This window comes from Neovison vison, chromosome 7, assembly GCF_020171115.1.
Source record: "Neovison vison isolate M4711 chromosome 7, ASM_NN_V1, whole genome shotgun sequence".
Lineage (NCBI taxonomy): Eukaryota > Metazoa > Chordata > Mammalia > Carnivora > Mustelidae > Neogale > Neogale vison.
Genome location: NC_058097.1, coordinates 52,827,119 through 52,844,600, shown reverse-complemented (window position 1 = coordinate 52,844,600; position 17,482 = coordinate 52,827,119). Strand labels below are relative to the sequence as shown.

At 45.9% G+C, this 17,482-nt stretch overlaps 1 protein-coding gene across 1 annotated transcript in view; it reads left to right on the top strand.

Annotated features, from left to right (window-relative positions):
• The window catches only part of ARHGAP35 (Rho GTPase activating protein 35), a 125,450-nt gene that overhangs the window by 45,199 nt on the left and 62,769 nt on the right, over positions 1-17,482 (top strand). Inside the window, exon 2 of the mRNA XM_044257044.1 lies at positions 1,807-5,683. Coding sequence (XP_044112979.1) covers positions 2,000-5,683 — 3,684 coding nt within the window. The 5' untranslated portion in view covers positions 1,807-1,999. The remainder of the gene's footprint in view (positions 1-1,806; positions 5,684-17,482) is intronic.

Here is a 17,482-nt window from a genome sequence, read left to right as displayed (position 1 = left end):
AGTATAAACAGTAGTTTCTAGAAGACCACTGATGTAGAGACAGCCAAAGCCTACATGTTTTACTTGTGTCGACCAGGAAGTTGCTAAAGACATTGTAAGGCATTATTGTAATATTTCGTTACTTCAGCCCTTTACACTTTAGGTCCTTTATTTTTTATTTTATCTTACTTATTTATTTGAGATAGAGAGCAAACGAGAGAGGGAACGAGTGAGGGGAGGAAGAAAGGGAGAAGCAGACTCCCCACTGAGCTGGGAGCCCAGCGCAGGGCTCAATCCCAGGACCCTGGGACTATGACCTGAGCCAGACACAGGCACTTAACCACCTGAGCCACCCAGGTGCCCCAAACTTTAGGTCTTTTAAGGTGCCACTTTTCAGCCATGTTCTGTGGTTCTCCTAGCCTTTGGGAAAGAATCCAAACTCTTTGAGAGTGGCTTAACCTGATCTCTGTGTACTTGCCAACACTCTTACCCACCTCTGCCCCCCACACACCTGAGGGACCATGCTTTCTTCTCCAGAGAGGCGTTTCCATGTTGCCTTCCCCTACTTGAGGTTTTTCCTGAGGTGGAGCTTCTTCCAGAAAGGCTTTCCTCAATCAAAGGCTGGATTTGGGAATTCTGTAATATTCTCTCATAGATACTCACTTACTCATTCCTTCAGTTAATATTTGTGTCAAGCACTGTGTCATAAGATGAGGACAGAGCTTATGTCCTTGTCAGGGAAACTACTCCATACTCACACCTTTTTTTTTTTTTTTTTTTAAGATTTTATTTATTTGACAGACAAAGATCACAAGTAGGCAGAGAGGCAGGTGGAGAGAGAGAGGAAGGGAAGCAGGCTCCCCGCTGAGCAGAGTGCCTCAATCCCAGGACCCTGAGACCATGACCTGAGCTTAACCCACTGAGCCACCCCTGCACCCCCCACAGGATACTTCTGTCCCTCTTTGGTGGTGATATTTTTCATAACCCACAGTGTTAACCTGGTATCTCTATTGTATAATTGTGGGTTTTTTTTCTTTTGTTCCTCTTCCCTTTGCAACTGTTTTTTTTTTTTTTTTAAGATTTTATTTATTTATTTGACAGAGAGAGACACAGTGAGAGAGGGAGCACAAGCAAGGGGAATGGGAGAGGGAGAAGCCCGACGTGGGAGCTCGATCCCAGGACTGTGATATCATGACCTGCAGGCAGATGCTTAACGAGCCACTAGGTGCCCCCCCCCCTTTGCAACTGTTAAGTGGCGTATCAGGAGACACCTCAATTCTGTGCAAATACCCTTAGTATCAAGTGATGATTTTTTTCTGTTCCAGTAGTATGAACTCCAGTTCCTGTTTTGTGCTGAGTTATAATTCGTTACTGTATTTAATGATTTTTGTGCTCAAATTGTGCCAGATTTTTCCAGTGGGAGACCTTCTAGCTGGCTCCTGTGTCTTTGTGAGGGGCCCTGTCATTTTTTCTAGGACTTCTTTCCTTTCTTGCATAATAGGATGTTCCAGGCTCATCTTGTACCAACTCTGCTCTAGCCCTTGAATCAGTCACTTATCGGAGGAGCCCTCAGACCCTTGTTTGAGCACTCAGCACCCTGCTTGCCTGTATGTCTTCCTCTGTTAGATGTATTGTACCTCCTGAGGGCACAGAGATGTCAGTGGTACTCTTACATCTTCTCTCAGCATAAGGCCTGGCAGATTTACTGGCAGGTTTACTCTAAATATCTGTTGAACAAGAAAACTGGCTTTTGCTGTAGGTCGGTGATTAAAATTGGGTTCTATAATTACGGTGCTGATGGGTTTTCTTTTTGTCTCCCCCATCTAGGAAGAAATGTTTACTATTTGGCGATGAGAAGTGGTGAAAACTGACCTCGCACTGGTATACAAACACTATGGGACCTGACAGTCTTGCTGCATGGGCAGCTGGCACCCACTGATAATGTGGGGCAGCCATCAGGTCCATTGGAAAACACTAATCTGATCTTGGAAGTGGCTGATTGTGGCAGGATGTTTCGACGATGATGATGGCAAGAAAGCAAGATGTCCGCATTCCCACCTACAACATCAGTGTGGTGGGATTGTCTGGGACCGAGAAGGAGAAGGGCCAGTGTGGCATTGGGAAGTCTTGTCTGTGCAACCGCTTCGTGCGCCCAAGTGCTGATGAGTTTCACTTGGACCATACCTCCGTCCTCAGCACCAGTGACTTTGGTGGGCGAGTGGTCAATAATGACCACTTTCTCTACTGGGGAGAAGTTAGCCGTTCCTTGGAGGATTGTGTGGAATGTAAGATGCACATTGTGGAGCAGACTGAGTTCATCGATGATCAGACTTTTCAACCTCATCGAAGCACGGCCCTGCAGCCCTATATCAAGAGAGCGGCAGCAACCAAGCTCGCATCAGCTGAAAAACTCATGTACTTTTGCACTGACCAGCTGGGGCTGGAGCAGGACTTTGAGCAGAAACAGATGCCAGATGGAAAGCTGCTGATTGATGGTTTTCTTCTTGGTATTGACGTTAGCAGGGGCATGAATAGGAACTTTGATGACCAGCTCAAGTTTGTATCCAATCTCTACAATCAGCTTGCAAAAACAAAAAAGCCCATAGTGGTGGTCTTGACAAAGTGTGATGAGGGTGTTGAGCGGTACATTAGAGATGCACATACTTTTGCCTTAAGCAAAAAGAACCTCCAGGTCGTGGAGACCTCCGCAAGATCCAATGTAAATGTGGACTTGGCTTTTAGCACCTTAGTGCAACTCATTGACAAAAGTCGGGGAAAGACGAAAATCATTCCTTATTTTGAGGCTCTCAAGCAGCAGAGTCAGCAAATAGCTACGGCAAAAGACAAGTATGAGTGGCTGGTGAGTCGTATTGTGAAGAACCATAATGAGAACTGGCTGAGCGTCAGCCGAAAGATGCAGGCCTCTCCCGAGTACCAGGACTATGTCTACCTGGAAGGGACTCAGAAAGCCAAGAAGCTGTTTCTCCAGCACATCCACCGCCTCAAGCATGAGCACATTGAGCGCAGGAGAAAGCTGTACCTGGCAGCCCTGCCGTTAGCTTTTGAAGCTCTTATACCCAATCTAGATGAAATCGACCACCTAAGCTGCATAAAAACCAAAAAGCTCTTGGAGACCAAGCCAGAATTCCTCAAGTGGTTTGTTGTGCTTGAGGAGACACCGTGGGATGCCACCAGTCACATTGACAACATGGAGAATGAACGGATTCCCTTTGACTTGATGGATACTGTCCCTGCCGAGCAGCTGTATGAGGCCCACTTAGAGAAGCTGCGGAACGAGAGGAAAAGAGCTGAGATGAGAAGGGCATTTAAAGAAAACCTGGAGACCTCTCCCTTCATAACTCCTGGAAAGCCTTGGGAAGAGGCCCGTAGTTTTATTATGAATGAAGATTTCTACCAGTGGCTGGAAGAATCTGTATACATGGATATTTATGGCAAACACCAAAAGCAAATTATAGACAAAGCAAAGGAAGAGTTTCAGGAGCTGCTTTTGGAATATTCAGAATTGTTTTATGAGCTGGAGCTGGATGCTAAGCCCAGCAAGGAGAAGATGGGTGTCATTCAGGATGTTCTGGGGGAGGAACAGCGATTTAAAGCATTACAGAAGCTCCAAGCAGAGCGCGATGCCCTTATCCTGAAGCATATTCATTTTGTGTATCACCCAACCAAGGAAACGTGCCCTAGCTGCCCAGCCTGTGTCGATGCGAAGATCGAGCATTTGATTTGTTCTCGGTTTATCCGGCCATCTGACCGGAATCAGAAAAATTCACTCTCTGACCCCAACATTGATAGGATCAACTTGGTTATCTTGGGCAAAGATGGCCTCGCACGTGAGTTGGCCAATGAGATTCGAGCTCTCTGTACAAATGATGACAAGTATGTGATAGATGGTAAAATGTATGAGCTTTCCCTGAGGCCGATAGAAGGGAATGTCAGACTTCCTGTGAACTCTTTCCAGACACCAACATTTCAGCCCCATGGCTGTCTCTGCCTTTACAATTCAAAGGAATCGCTGTCCTATGTGGTGGAGAGTATAGAGAAGAGTAGAGAGTCCACGCTCGGCAGGCGAGATAATCATTTAGTCCATCTCCCCCTGACACTAATCTTGGTTAATAAGAGAGGAGATACCAGTGGAGAGACCCTGCATAGCTTAATACAACAAGGTCAGCAGATTGCCAGCAAACTGCAGTGTGTCTTTCTCGACCCTGCTTCTGCTGGCATTGGTTATGGACGCAACATTAATGAAAAGCAAATCAGTCAAGTTTTGAAAGGACTCCTGGACTCCAAGCGTAACTTAAACCTGGTCAGTTCTACTGCGAGCATCAAAGATCTGGCTGACGTCGATCTGCGAATTGTCATGTGTCTGATGTGTGGAGACCCTTTCAGTGCAGATGACATACTCTTTCCTGTCCTTCAGTCCCAAACTTGTAAGTCTTCCCATTGTGGAAGCAACAACTCTGTTTTACTTGAACTACCAATCGGACTCCACAAGAAACGCATCGAACTGTCTGTTCTTTCGTACCATTCCTCATTTAGCATCAGAAAAAGCCGGTTGGTCCATGGGTACATTGTTTTTTATTCAGCCAAACGTAAGGCCTCCTTGGCTATGTTACGTGCCTTTCTTTGTGAAGTGCAGGATATTATCCCCATTCAGCTGGTCGCACTTGCTGATGGCACTGGAGATGTCCTGGACAATGACTTAAGTCGGGAACAGCTGAGTGAGGGAGAGGAGATTGCTCAAGAAATTGATGGAAGGTTCACAAGCATCCCCTGTAGCCAACCCCAGCATAAACTTGAGCTCTTCCACCCATTTTTTAAAGATGTGGTGGATAAAAAGAACATAATCGAGGCTACTCACATGTACGATAACGCTGCCGAGGCCTGTAGCACCACGGAAGAGGTGTTTAACTCCCCCCGAGCGGGCTCTCCGCTCTGCAACTCAAACCTGCAGGATTCGGAAGAGGATATCGAGCCCTCTTCTTATAGCATGTTTCGAGAAGACACATCACTGCCCTCTCTGTCCAAAGACCACTCTAAGCTCTCTATGGAACTGGAGGGAAATGATGGGCTGTCTTTCATCATGAGTAATTTTGAGAGTAAACTGAACAACAAAGTACCTCCACCTGTCAAGCCAAAGCCTCCCGTGCATTTTGATATCACAAAGGGGGATCTGTCTTATTTAGACCAAGGCCATAGAGATGGACAGAGGAAGTCTGTGTCCTCTAGCACCTGGCTACCTCCAGATGGGTTTGATCCTTCTGATTACGCCGAACCCATGGATGCTGTGGTCAAGCCAAGGAATGAAGAAGAAAACATATACTCAGTGCCCCATGACAGCACCCAAGGCAAAATCATCACCATTCGGAATATCAACAAAGCCCAGTCCAACGGCAGTGGCAATGGCTCCGACAGTGAAATGGACACCAGCTCTCTGGAGCGTGGCCGCAAGGTCTCCGTTGTGAGCAAGCCCGTGCTGTACAGGGCGAGATGCAGCCGGCTGGGGAGGTTTGCCCGTTACCGGACGAGCTTCAGTGTGGGGAGCGACGACGAGCTGGGGCCCATCCGGAAGAAAGAGGAGGATCAGGCATCTCAAGGTTATAAAGGGGACAATGCCGTCATTCCCTATGAGACAGACGAAGATCCAAGGCGGAGGAATATTCTTCGCAGTCTGAGGAGGAACACTAAGGTAAGACACCAGTTGAAGCATGAGTCACGGCAGTGGTTCACACAGTGTCTCAGTGAGAGCTGACGGATGATGGTGATGATTTTTCAAGGACAGCTTATTCTGGTAAAAAAGAAATTGGTCTCTGTGTGTATTTACTCCCTGACTTAGCATGAAATAAGCAGTGTCTCAGATTGCTACTCCTAGCAGCTCGCAAGTAGTGAGGACCTTAGACACACAGCTTGAGTTTGAGTTGTCTTTGTCCAAAACAATAGTTAGGTAATTACCAAAGTGAGCAGGTCGTGTAGAGCTTGCCGGTATCCTGACAAGTAGCCAGGCTGGTGACGACATGCTTGTTCTTTCTTTACGCAAACACCAGAATCTAAAATTGGAGCTTCAGTCTCCAACTGCTAAGTAAACATTCACCCATACGACTCATAAAAGCTCCTTCTTCCTCTCACTGACCTGTAAAGGTTGCTGCATTTTCTTTTCTTTTTTTCTTCTTTTTTTTTTTAAGATTTTATTTATTTATTTGACAGAGATCACAATTAGGCAGAGAGAGGGTGGGGGAAGCAGGCTCCCCGCTGAGCAGAGAGCCTGATGCAGGGCTCGATCATGACCTGAGCCGAAGGCAGTGGCTTAACCCACTGAGCCACCAGGTGCCCCTCTTTTTCTTTTTTTAAGATTTTATTTATTTGAGAGAGAGCACAAACAGGGTGTTGGGGGTAGGGGCAGAGGAAGAGGGAGAAGCAGGCTCCCCGCTGAGCAGGGAGCCTGACACGGGGCTCCATCCTGAAGCCCTGAGACCATGACCCGAGCCGAAAGCAGACGCTTAACTGACTTGAGCCCCCTAGGCGGCCCAGGTTGCTGCCATTTTAGATTAGGAAAAATTGGATGATGATTTTATTTGCACACAAATCAGTGAAGGGTCTTAGGTAAGTAAATGAAAATTAAGAATCTTGCCAGTGCGAGTTATAAACCTGTCTACCCCTACACACACACACAATATAATAAACGTGTCCCCTATTTGTAAAATTGGAGTGCCCTCCAGCTGCATTACTTTGAGTGAGATGCTGCTGCTGTCAGTGATGGCTTCAGATTATATTTAGGGACCAACCAAAGCAGGATGGGCAGAAAGTAAACCGCACATATGCATGTCAGACCTGCCGTCAGATGTAGGGGGAACAGTCCCAAATGCAGCAGCAGAGAAAACCTCTTTATCTTGTGTAGAATCGCAGCGTACAGAGTACAGTGCCCTGTTGCCTTGGGCTTAGCCTTTGAGACAGAACAGGTATTTCCTAACTGTTTCTTTTTTCCCCCCTTTTTTATTTTATTTTTTTAAATATTTTGTTTGTTTATTTTGACAGAGACAGCAAGAGAGGGAACACAAGCAGGGGAGGTGGGAGAGGGAGAAGCAGGCTTCTGGCCGAGCAGGGAGCCCAATGTGGGACTCGATCCTAGGACCCTGGATCATGACCTGAGCTGAAGGCAGATGCTTAACAACTGAGCCACCCAGGTGTCCCTTCCGCCTTTTTAAGATTTTATTTATTTGCCAGAGAGAGATCACAAGTGGGCAGAGAGGCAAGCAGAGAGAGAGAGAGGAGGAAGCAGGCTCCCTGCGGAGCAGAGAGCCCGATGTGGGACTCGATCCCAGGACCCTGAGATCATGACCTGAGCTGAAGGCCGAGGCTTAACCCACTGAGCCACCCAGGTGCCCCCACCTCCCGCCTTTTTAGATTAGGGGGAAATACTTTGTTTTTCAGAGAAAAACATCTTGGTGAGACCCGACAACAGGAATACGTGTTATGTGCTAGCCCACAACCAGCGTTGGGTTACACAGAATGATTTCTCTGCATTGAAAACTTTTCATTCTCTCCTGACCAGGAAACAGCAGAGAACTTGTCTGTGACTTGTCTGAAAACATGTCAGGGATCTTTGGAAGAAAGCTTGCCAAAAGTTTGCGTTATTACAAGATACACTAAATCAGAAGGATCTGGAGTCCAGGCTGTTTTAAGAATTTGACAATTCTGTTGTAAAAGATCACCTGAAGGCTAGTTCTCCAGCTCTTACTGGTTAAGTAAGGAGGAAGGAGGAGTAAGTTACTCCTTAACCAGTAAGGAGATGGAGGAACATGGTGCCATGGCCTCCCAAGAAGAATGTATTCACTCTGTGTTCCCTGAGAGCATCCATGGTGCTCCCCAATCACTGTTGGCTGGAGCTTCCAGAATTTTCTTACCAGTGTAGTTTCAGAGAGGTCAGGGCAGTATCATTCTGTGTTCTGTTCCTCTACCCCTCTGAATTGAACATTAGTAAATATTATAGGCATTTGATTTCCCATTGTTTTGTTTTTCCACTTGGATTCCTTCACCTGCCTTTAGTATTTTGTTCTGCGAGGGTTAGTAGTGGGTAGACCCATGGAAAACAGTTCTTACTTAGGAAGTCAGAAAGTAGCCTCACCTGCCCCCTGTATTTCCTCAGAGCTCCCCTGTTTAACGATACCGGAATCCAAACATTTTGAACGTTTTGACTTTCTTCTCTTCCTCCACTCCTGATGAAGACTGTTACCAGAATAGCTTATCTAAATGCTGATAGTCTTAATTTGTGGGGGTGTTTGCGCACCTGGGAATTAGGAGGGCGGCATAATAGCACACTGAATTATAACTGATTTTCTGGCTTCTAGCTACATTTTTAATACTTGTTGAAGATGCTGCTTTTAAGACACATTCCCAGACAAGCCATGCTTTAAAGAGCACACACGGTAGGCTCAGCAGAAAGCAGCTGGTGTCCATGTTTTTAAAGAGCCACTTCCTAACCTAGAACTTCCTTACCCCGGGTTGCTGGGTCAGCACGCAAGAAATGATCGACTTCCCTTCTGTTAGTTATGTGGGCCACACCTCTTCAAGTCAAATAAAAATGCTACCTCTGGCCCAAGAGCAATAGCGTGCCAGAAGTCAGTTCAGGAGTATCCTTTGGAAAGTGTGAGTAAAAGGTGAAATTGTCTTTTCCTGCCTTGGAAAATACTGCTTTGAAGAGAGTGTTGCTGCTTTGTCATCCTAATGCACAGATAAGCAGAGCCTTTATTCTCTTTCCCACTGGGGCGAACCTCCTATTAAAATTGCTGCCTTAAGAAAGCAGACTGACACTTGTTTTACTGGAAAAGCAAGATACCACGGGGCAGAGAATGCCAAGCCAACCTCTACGTGGGGGATTTGGCCTTTGATTTTTATTGGCATGACAAAGCAATACAGTATTTATTTGAAGTGAGCGGGGAGCCAGTTGGTAATGGAAGGTAATGGAAAGCACACTTAGTGCCTCCTGCATGCCAGACACCACTGGGGAAATGGCACAGATCCTTCTTGCCCAGACCGGAGCTCCCAGTTGAGGCAGCAAAATCTGCATAACTACCGAAAACAGGTGGTCTGCCCAGGGGGCAGTGTGTTGGGCAGAGCAGAAATCCCAGGCCCAGGCCAGGGCGGTTAAGGAGCAAGTGCAGTGTGTGGAGTGATTAGGGACTCGGGTTCTGGGGCAGGGGCTAAAGTCCAATTCCAACTCCTCCGCTCCCTCACTGGGACTGGGGGTACAGGATTCCCTTCTCCATATCCCTTGGGCAGAAAGGGAGAACACTGTGGTGCCTTCCTCAGACAGCTGTGAGAAGCGGAGTGAGGTCATGCACATGCGACACTGAGCGGCCTGCAGCCTGGGCAGGGGGTAGGCATGGTGGTGTTGGTGTTTAAGGAGAGCTTGAGGGGTGAGTAGTGAGTAGGACTGAAGCAAAGGCCTGAAGGTAAAAACGGGCCTGTTGTCTTCAAGGAGAAGAGAGTGCAGGTCTGGCCTAGCCGAGGGCCTGGGGGTCCAGCATTGTCCCTCCCTTTTGTGTTTTAACCCTGTGTGTTTCTGAGCTTTCTCGGCACTTACCCTAGCAACAGCCCTAACAACAACAACAAAAAGCTGTGCTCTGGGTACCAGTATGATGTGGAGAAAGAGAAATTGTCCGGCTCCCTTGGCTGACTTGCTAGATTAGCTCTTTACTGTAAAACTGGAGTCAGAGTGTGAGGGAATCACTTTCATTTCTGTTAATGAAAGTGCAGACTGTAAAGCTGACTGTCATTCTGGGTCCTTTTCCCAGCTGAACCATTTAGCAACCCACCCTCATAGTGGGAGCCTTCCGCACTCAGCTGAATGAAATTGAAAATCTACGATTGCACTTCAGTGGGGCCCATGAATAGCTGCTTTGTCTGGAAAGAGTTGGTGTTGCACATGGTCTCTGTCTCTCAGTACCATGCGTTTGCAAAGATGAGATCAGGACCGGCAGGGTCTCATTTTAAAACCAAAAAAACAGCCTGGGGAATCTTGCTCCACAAAATGTGCCTTTTGGGTAGCTCGAGTTGCTGAATTTAGTGTGTTTGACCACGGATTTAAAGAGAAGACTTTATTGGCTATTCACCCTTCTATCTGATGTGCTCTTATCTTTGTGTTTAAAAAAAAAAAAAAAGACAAAACAGAATGATAAAGAAAATCTTTCACTCACTGTAGCTACCACATGACAAGACAACCTATTGAAAAGCAAACCAATTCAATCACGCATTGTTTGGTCTATAAGGCACCAAGTAACCAGTTTGACAGTTTGTGTCTCCCCCCTACCCCCCCAGTGAATTGGCTGATTTCATTGGATTCAGTGAATCGGCTGGTTGTTGTGGCTTTGTGTGGACACAGCTCTCATTTTGTGAGGCCGAGAACGGAGTTAAAGTTTCTAGTGTGAATAAAAACCAGCTGGGGAATTGGACTGCTAGCTCCCCAGGGAGGGATGTTGCATTTTTGACAGACAAGCTGAATGGTGTGAAATATGAGCTCTTTGTAACCTGCTCAGGGGAAAGACTCTCAGTGTGTGCTTTGGAAGGGGCTGGTCCTACTCAGTGAGCTGTAAGGCCAAATAAATGCCATGGTCTTACAAATGGGGTGGGGGTGCCTACTTGACCTTGGATTTTCTGATTCCTGAAAGAATTGTTATCTTTTAAAAGAAATACTTTTGCCCCCAAAACATATGCTCATCTATTCAATTTTGGAAAGGAGCATTCAGTGCACATGGTTTCTTGAGCACCTGTGCACCTGGCTTTGTGCTGAGCACTGTGTGTGTGGTGGTTGTGTCCATCCGGTGTACCGTCAAAGGAATGATGGATTTTAAACATGTGTTGACATGCATTTTGGATACTGCCAGATCGGAGGTGCAGGCTACTAAGGCCTTGTAGAGTGAGGGGTTTTTAACCTCACCAGGGTAGCTGGGAAAGGTCCTCACGGAACCAGTATCTGAACTGAGACATATGGGGTGAGGAGGACAAAGGCAGTGAAGATGGTGGTTTCGTGGGGAGAGCTGTTGAGAAAACAGTATGGAACTTGGAGCCCGTGTAGGGGGAACACTTGAAAGAAACCTAGAGAGGCTACTGTAGAGAGTGAGGGCTGCGAATACCATGGGAAGGGTCTTACACTTCTCTCAGTGTACTGCGTGCTTACTGTGAGCCGGGCCTGGTACCCAGCATTGTCCGTTGCCACCACCCACATTAGTGTAGTTACTAGATGGAGGAGTGGAGATTTTTGAAGCCGCTCTTCTGACTTCCACTTTCAGAGGGCTCTGAGAGTCTGGCCTGCAAGGAAGACAGTAGTATGTAATAGCCAGGCACACATTTGGACCAATCAGTCTAGTTAGTTTTTCATTTCAGAGGACTGTGATTATTATCTAAAAAAAATCCATTTCCCCACACTACCCTCTAAGAAAGGCCTGGTGCCGTTTGTTTCTGGCTTCAGAGTCTAGTTGACTAGAGTACAAAAAAGGCTTGGAGACACTGAAATAGCCTCTGGAACTTTGAGAAATTGTTTTGAACTGGTGTCACGCATTTTCTCGCTTTATTTTAAGCCTGAAGAGCTGCTGTAGTGTGTTTTTGGTGACAAAAATAGACTGTATTTAACTATGGGCCTTAGCTTATAGCACACCTGTTCTTAAAAAAAAAAAGAAACTACAATAGGCAACCCAAATCTATTTTTCAAAGAGCAGAGAATTGCTCTGATCATCACTGAACCAACTTGTTCTTGTCCACCACCTAGGGATACTGAAATATCTTGGTAGGAACGCAGAGTATTTCAGCTGCAGTGAAGAATCACTTCTGCTTCCATTGAGAAAGGTCTTCTGAATGCATTTGATTCAGTATTTGAGAGGAGGCGAGCAGGTAAAAACTGAAATAGAACTCTGAGAAGTCCAAATCCAGTACGTGTCAGATCAGGCAGGATGTGTGTAAAAAACTTTCCTAGAACTGGTGGGCCCTCCTTTCTAGTTAACCCCTGTCGCACTGGCTATTCAGTCTGAGACAGCGGCAGGGAGTGACCCAGATTTGCCAGACTTCGCACCTTTCTAGAGCAAAAAAGCTGTGGTCTCACTTTATTTGGGGCCTGTGAGGGGATGACATGTCTTTCTAATTCCATCATGGCAGAGGATTAGGGATGCTAGGAAGGCTGAGACTTTGTGCTACTTCCTCTTCTATCCCTAAATAAAGATGCTCCAAGACAGTGCGTGACTGGGTCATAATACTGACTGCCAGCATGACGGAGCCCACGTCTAGTAAGCATCTGTGCTTTCGTAACGGGCTTTGCCAGTGAGAATAAGAACGCCATCAGGTTTTCTCTTAAATTTGGGCTTCTTTTTTTTTTTTTTTTTTTTGCAGAGCCAGAAGGGGGAGCACCAGTTAACCAAGCATACATTTAGGGCACAAGTGAGAAACTTGATTTGAAAAGGTTCTTTTGAAGATCTATTGGAAATTATGAGAGAATTGTTGCTAATCAGAAAGCTGGAATGTTGGATATAGAATGCAAGAAGGTGCTTTGTGGGGAAGCTGTAGTAATGTAGTGTATGGAATCTTTTGGTTTTTCTGACTCCTACCACTTACGTTTAGTCCAGGGTCTCCCACTACACAACTTGGCAAACTGCGGGTGTGCCTGTATGTGTGTGTGTGTGTGTGTGTGTGTTTCTCTCTCTCTAGGGCTTTGCTAAAAATCACTCTAGAGAGGGAAAATTGTCCTCATTTAGAGACACCGTCCCTGTTCCAGACTACATTCAGTATATGGCATTCGTCCTTTCTTAAAGATTTTATTGGGGTGCCTGGGTGGCTCAGTTGTTAAGCATCTGCCTTCGGCTCAGGTCGGGATCCCGGGATCCTGGGATCGAGCCCTGGCATTGGGCTCCCTGCTCAGCAGGGAGCCTGCTTCTCTCTCTCCAGCTTCCCCGTGCTTGTGTTTCCTCTCTTGCTATCTCTGTCAAAAAAATAAAATCTTTAAAAAAAAAAAAAAGATTTTATTTATTTATTTGAGAGTGAGAGAGAGATCACGAGCAGGGGGAGAGGGTAAAGGGAGAAGCAGACTCCCTGCTGAGCAGGGAGCCTGATGTGGGACTCAGCCCCAGGACCCTGGGATCATGACCTGATTTGAAAGCAGACACCTAACCAACCGAGCCACCCAGGTCCCTGACATTTGTCCTTAAAAAAAAAAAAAGGACTCCAAGAGCCTGTGTTCTTTTCTGTTTTTTATTTCCTTCATTAGATGGGTTACCAAGCATTTAAAAGGCTGTGCTAGGTGGTACAACTGTAGTGATCATATTTTTGGACTCTGAAGTCTAGATCAGTAATTTTGTATGTATTGAAGGTATTTTATAGAGACCAGGAGAGTATTTGAGGTTGTCAGCTTAGGGTCACTAAATAACTACCTGCTATTCCCACGGAAGATAGAATGTTCTTTATCCAGAAAGAATGGCTGACCTCCCCACTGGAGTCTTAGGAGACTCTCTTTTTCTTTGTGGCTCAGTTGTTAACTCATCTGATACCTAGATCGGCTTCATTTGCTAGGGATGTGTCTCATCTCTTAACTGATTAGATTATAAGTTGGTTGAGGGTGAGAGATGATTTTGGTTGCAGTATTAGCTCTTCTGCTAGTTTGCTGTGTGACCTCGGGCATAATTCATTAAAAAAGAGAAATGCTAAGATCCTTGCTCTCTGGGAACTGACTCCAGCAGGAACATAGTTGTATGTGTACATAAATGACTGTCCTTTATTCAGTGTCCACACAGTGATGTAGGGAATCGATCACCTCGCTGTTTGTTTTTTTTCTTAAAGGGAGTCTGGGGTGTACTGTCGGCTATGAATAAGACCTTCTGAGCCTCACCTCCTCATGTCTTCAGGAGGGCAACAAACACTATGTTAGGAGAAGAAAAAGCCTCTGTACACACACAGATCGTCCTCATCTTAGCTGAAGTTAAAAAAGTATATAAAGAAATATTGGCCCTGTGCATTATTGGAAACTTGTTTTCATTCAGGAAATTTAATGAGTGCCTTCTGCATGTCAGGCCCTGGAACCCAGTCATCTTGCAGCCCGATGGAAGCTTCTCATTCTTTGGCTGGCTTCCTAACCTTTTTCTTGCCTCTGTGGACTCGGAGGGGCCATGGAGTGGGCTTACCACCCCACAAGCAGGTGACAGATGTTTTCCGAGTCCGACAAAGTTGGGAGTTTCCCTTGATGCTCTTTCCTTGTTTCAGAAGCCAAGGGGCCAGCGGCAAGTTTGTCACTGTTTCTTCGCAGTGCTACAGTGGTGTAAACGATTGGTTCATTTCTTTGTTTCCTTTGCCACCTGGGTATTATAAGCCTAAGAATCAGGCATGTTTTTGAGGAAATTGAAGTAAAGAACAATGGACTTCGTCACTCATTCAAAAAATGTATCTATCCCAACAGACAGATGAAGGTGGCTCAGACTGACCCAGCGCTTTGTTTTGGTCATGGCATCCCATGGTGGGCAGAGAGGGGCTTTGGTGTTCATAGATCACTAGGCCCTGGGTCCTGGCTCTCAGCGCTGGGTGTGAATCTCTCTGAGCCCATTTTCTTGCCAATAAATTGGTGCTGATAACCCTTACCTAGAAGATGGTGGTGAGGTTTCAGATAATTGTGCAGAGCACCTAGCAGTGTCCTGCACGGGGCCACTCCTAGTTAATCACCAGTTTCTGTTTCCGACCCAGTAAAACTCAACTGAGAACTGCAGATGTGTCAGTTATTCTCAGGGTTTGCTTTCCTCTGGCTAGATGACTTTTTCCATTCAGCCTGCTATGTGAGTGCCCTCAAAAGAAGATTGATATTAGGATGGTATTACTTTCTCCTCTCCAGGGGCCTGCTGCTCTGAGTGCCCCAGGGACTCCATAATGAGCAACCCATGTCTGACCGGGACTGAGACATCTGGCAGGCCACTCAAAAGAGTGACGTTTCCATCTGACATGTGCCCAGTAACCCTTCAGGTGCCTGATGTGTTGTTTGTTACATCAGCAATCTGGCCCACCTCTTCGTGTGCACCACGACGTCTGATTTCCTTACTGGAAAGGTTTAGAACTAGTTGTGCAAGAATTCCCATCCAAATTTTGTGACACCCTATAGAGCCCTCAGTTACTTCTCGGAGGTGTTTGGACATTTGGTAAATCACAGTTTAAATATGAGAGAATCCATGTCCTTTAGCAAGGGGAGTTGGTGCGGTTGCGACAGCTCACTCTCCGTTCCCGCATTTTGTACGCTGAATAAATAAAGGCACTGAACTAGATCTTGGATTCTCTGGGGTGAGGGGAATAAGGGCAGTTGTCCAATGTGGACTTCCATGGCAGGATCTCCTTGACAATGGGTATAGCAGGTAATTCGGTTTCTGCTTTGAGTATTTACAGAGCAGTCCCTTCCTTTTTAAACAGCTGGGGATTTTTTTTTTTTCTCTTTATATTGGCCAAAATTGCCTATCTGTATTCTCCTCTTATCTCTCCCAACATAACCCTTTGGAACCATATAAAATTATTTCTTTCAGTGGATAGTTCTGTAGCTATTTGAAATAACTGCATAGGTCTCTCTTCTTTCCTTTTCCAGCTTAAAGATCCCTGGGATTTTATGTGTGGGTCTTTATTACCCTAGAAATTCTCCAGGTTGTCAGTGTACTCATAATCATTTATTCCGTTATCCATTTACTCATTCTGCCTCTCCCGGGAACTTTCAGAGGAAGGCAGCAAATCATAGTGACTCAGAACACAGGTTTTGGAGTCAGAACTGACTTGGGCAAGTAACTGAATTTTTTTTAGGACTCAGCCTCTTCATTGTAAAATGGGGTTCTTAAAACCCACACGTACAGATCTGTTTTGACTCTAGAATGAAACCTAAAGAACGTAAGCAGGGGTCCGGCGCGTAGTACTCAGTAGATGGAGGGTAAATTTTCTAGCTAACTTAGATTGTTAGAACACACCTCATCTTGTCATAGTATTGAGAAGGTAGAGGAAGTACAAGATCAAAATTTATTATCTGTTTACTAGAACTCTGGTTAGAAGACCTTAATGGTGATTAGAAAAGCTGCTTCCTTGCAGCTTCTCTTAAAGTTCCGTTTTTAAATCCCTTAACAGTTTATTTGGAAGCATCAGTTTTACGGAAGCATCAGTTTTACTGAATCATGGTGCTGCAGTTGTGTTAGTTTTGACAGGCGAATTCTGCAGGATTGAGATTGATAAAAAGAATGTCGCTGGAATCCAGACAGGCTTCCTTGTATATTCAGATTCTGGAGCTAATAGTTTAAACTGTATGGCATTTTTAAAGGAGACCATAGCTTGACTCATGGTTAGCCATTTGCGACAGTGTGTGATAACAGAAGCGTCCCCCCTCTCTTTCCTCAAATTATTGGATGACTGCTGTCTGCTAGGCCCTGAGCCAGGTCCCACACATTTCACCCTCAGACCCCTCTGTGAGGAGGTGCTGTCCCGAGATGCAAAGTCACTTGCCCAGAGTCACAGATTTGTCTCTCAGGATTCAAAACCCAGGTCTGTTAAGATATCAACCCTTAAATTCTTTCTGTTGTACTTCTTCTAAGTAGAAGATGCCCGAGTCTAGAGAGTCTAGATTGGTTAAATTATCTCATGTAAAGATACATCATAAATCATCGATTTGCTTTTCCTTACTACTTTGGTGAAAAGTCTGGGTCAGAGCCTAGAGATAGCGGCAGTCACTCCCTGCAACCTGAGAGACTGTGTGGCTGATTTCATGGGGAGCGGGACAGGGGCAGGGGTAGGCCTTGTGGAGGGCATGGTTCTCTGGGACTCTAGGATCCATTTCCATTGCATTCGTCTTCCTGACTGAATCAATTAGCCAGGTCTGTGAAGACTGGATTGTCTTCGCCTTTGGGTGTTCCTTACAGATAATGCCCAACCCCAGCCCACATGGGCTTGTTCCTTCTTTCGTGCACATTTTATTCTCACTGTTCTTTTTTTTGCCACTTGTTTGCACAGGAAGTCCTCAAAGAATCTCAGACTAAACAGGAAGTGATTTGTTCCCAATATAAATAGAGGTACCAGAAGGAATGAGTATGGGCAGGATAAGGAAAGAGAAATGGTTGACCCTGACCTAGGGTGGTCAGGGTCAGCTGACTTAGGGTGGTCAGGTCAGCTAGGTGGATGTCCCCTTTAGTGGATTTTATACAAAGATCCCCTAAACACTTTTTTAATTTTTTATTTTTTTTCATTTGACAGAGATCACAAGTAGGCAGAGAGAGAGAGAGGAGGAAGCAGGCTCCCCGCTGAGCAGAGATTCCCGATGAGGGGCTCAGTCCCAGGACCCTGGGATCATGGCCTGAGCTGAAGGCAGAGGCTTAACCCACTGAGCCACCCAGGCGCCCCTCCCCTAAACACTTTTTTTTTTTTTTTAATTTATTTATCAGAGAGGGAGAGAGAGCGAGCACAGGCAGACAGAATGGCAGGCAGAGGCTGAGGGAGAAGCAGGCTCCCCGCT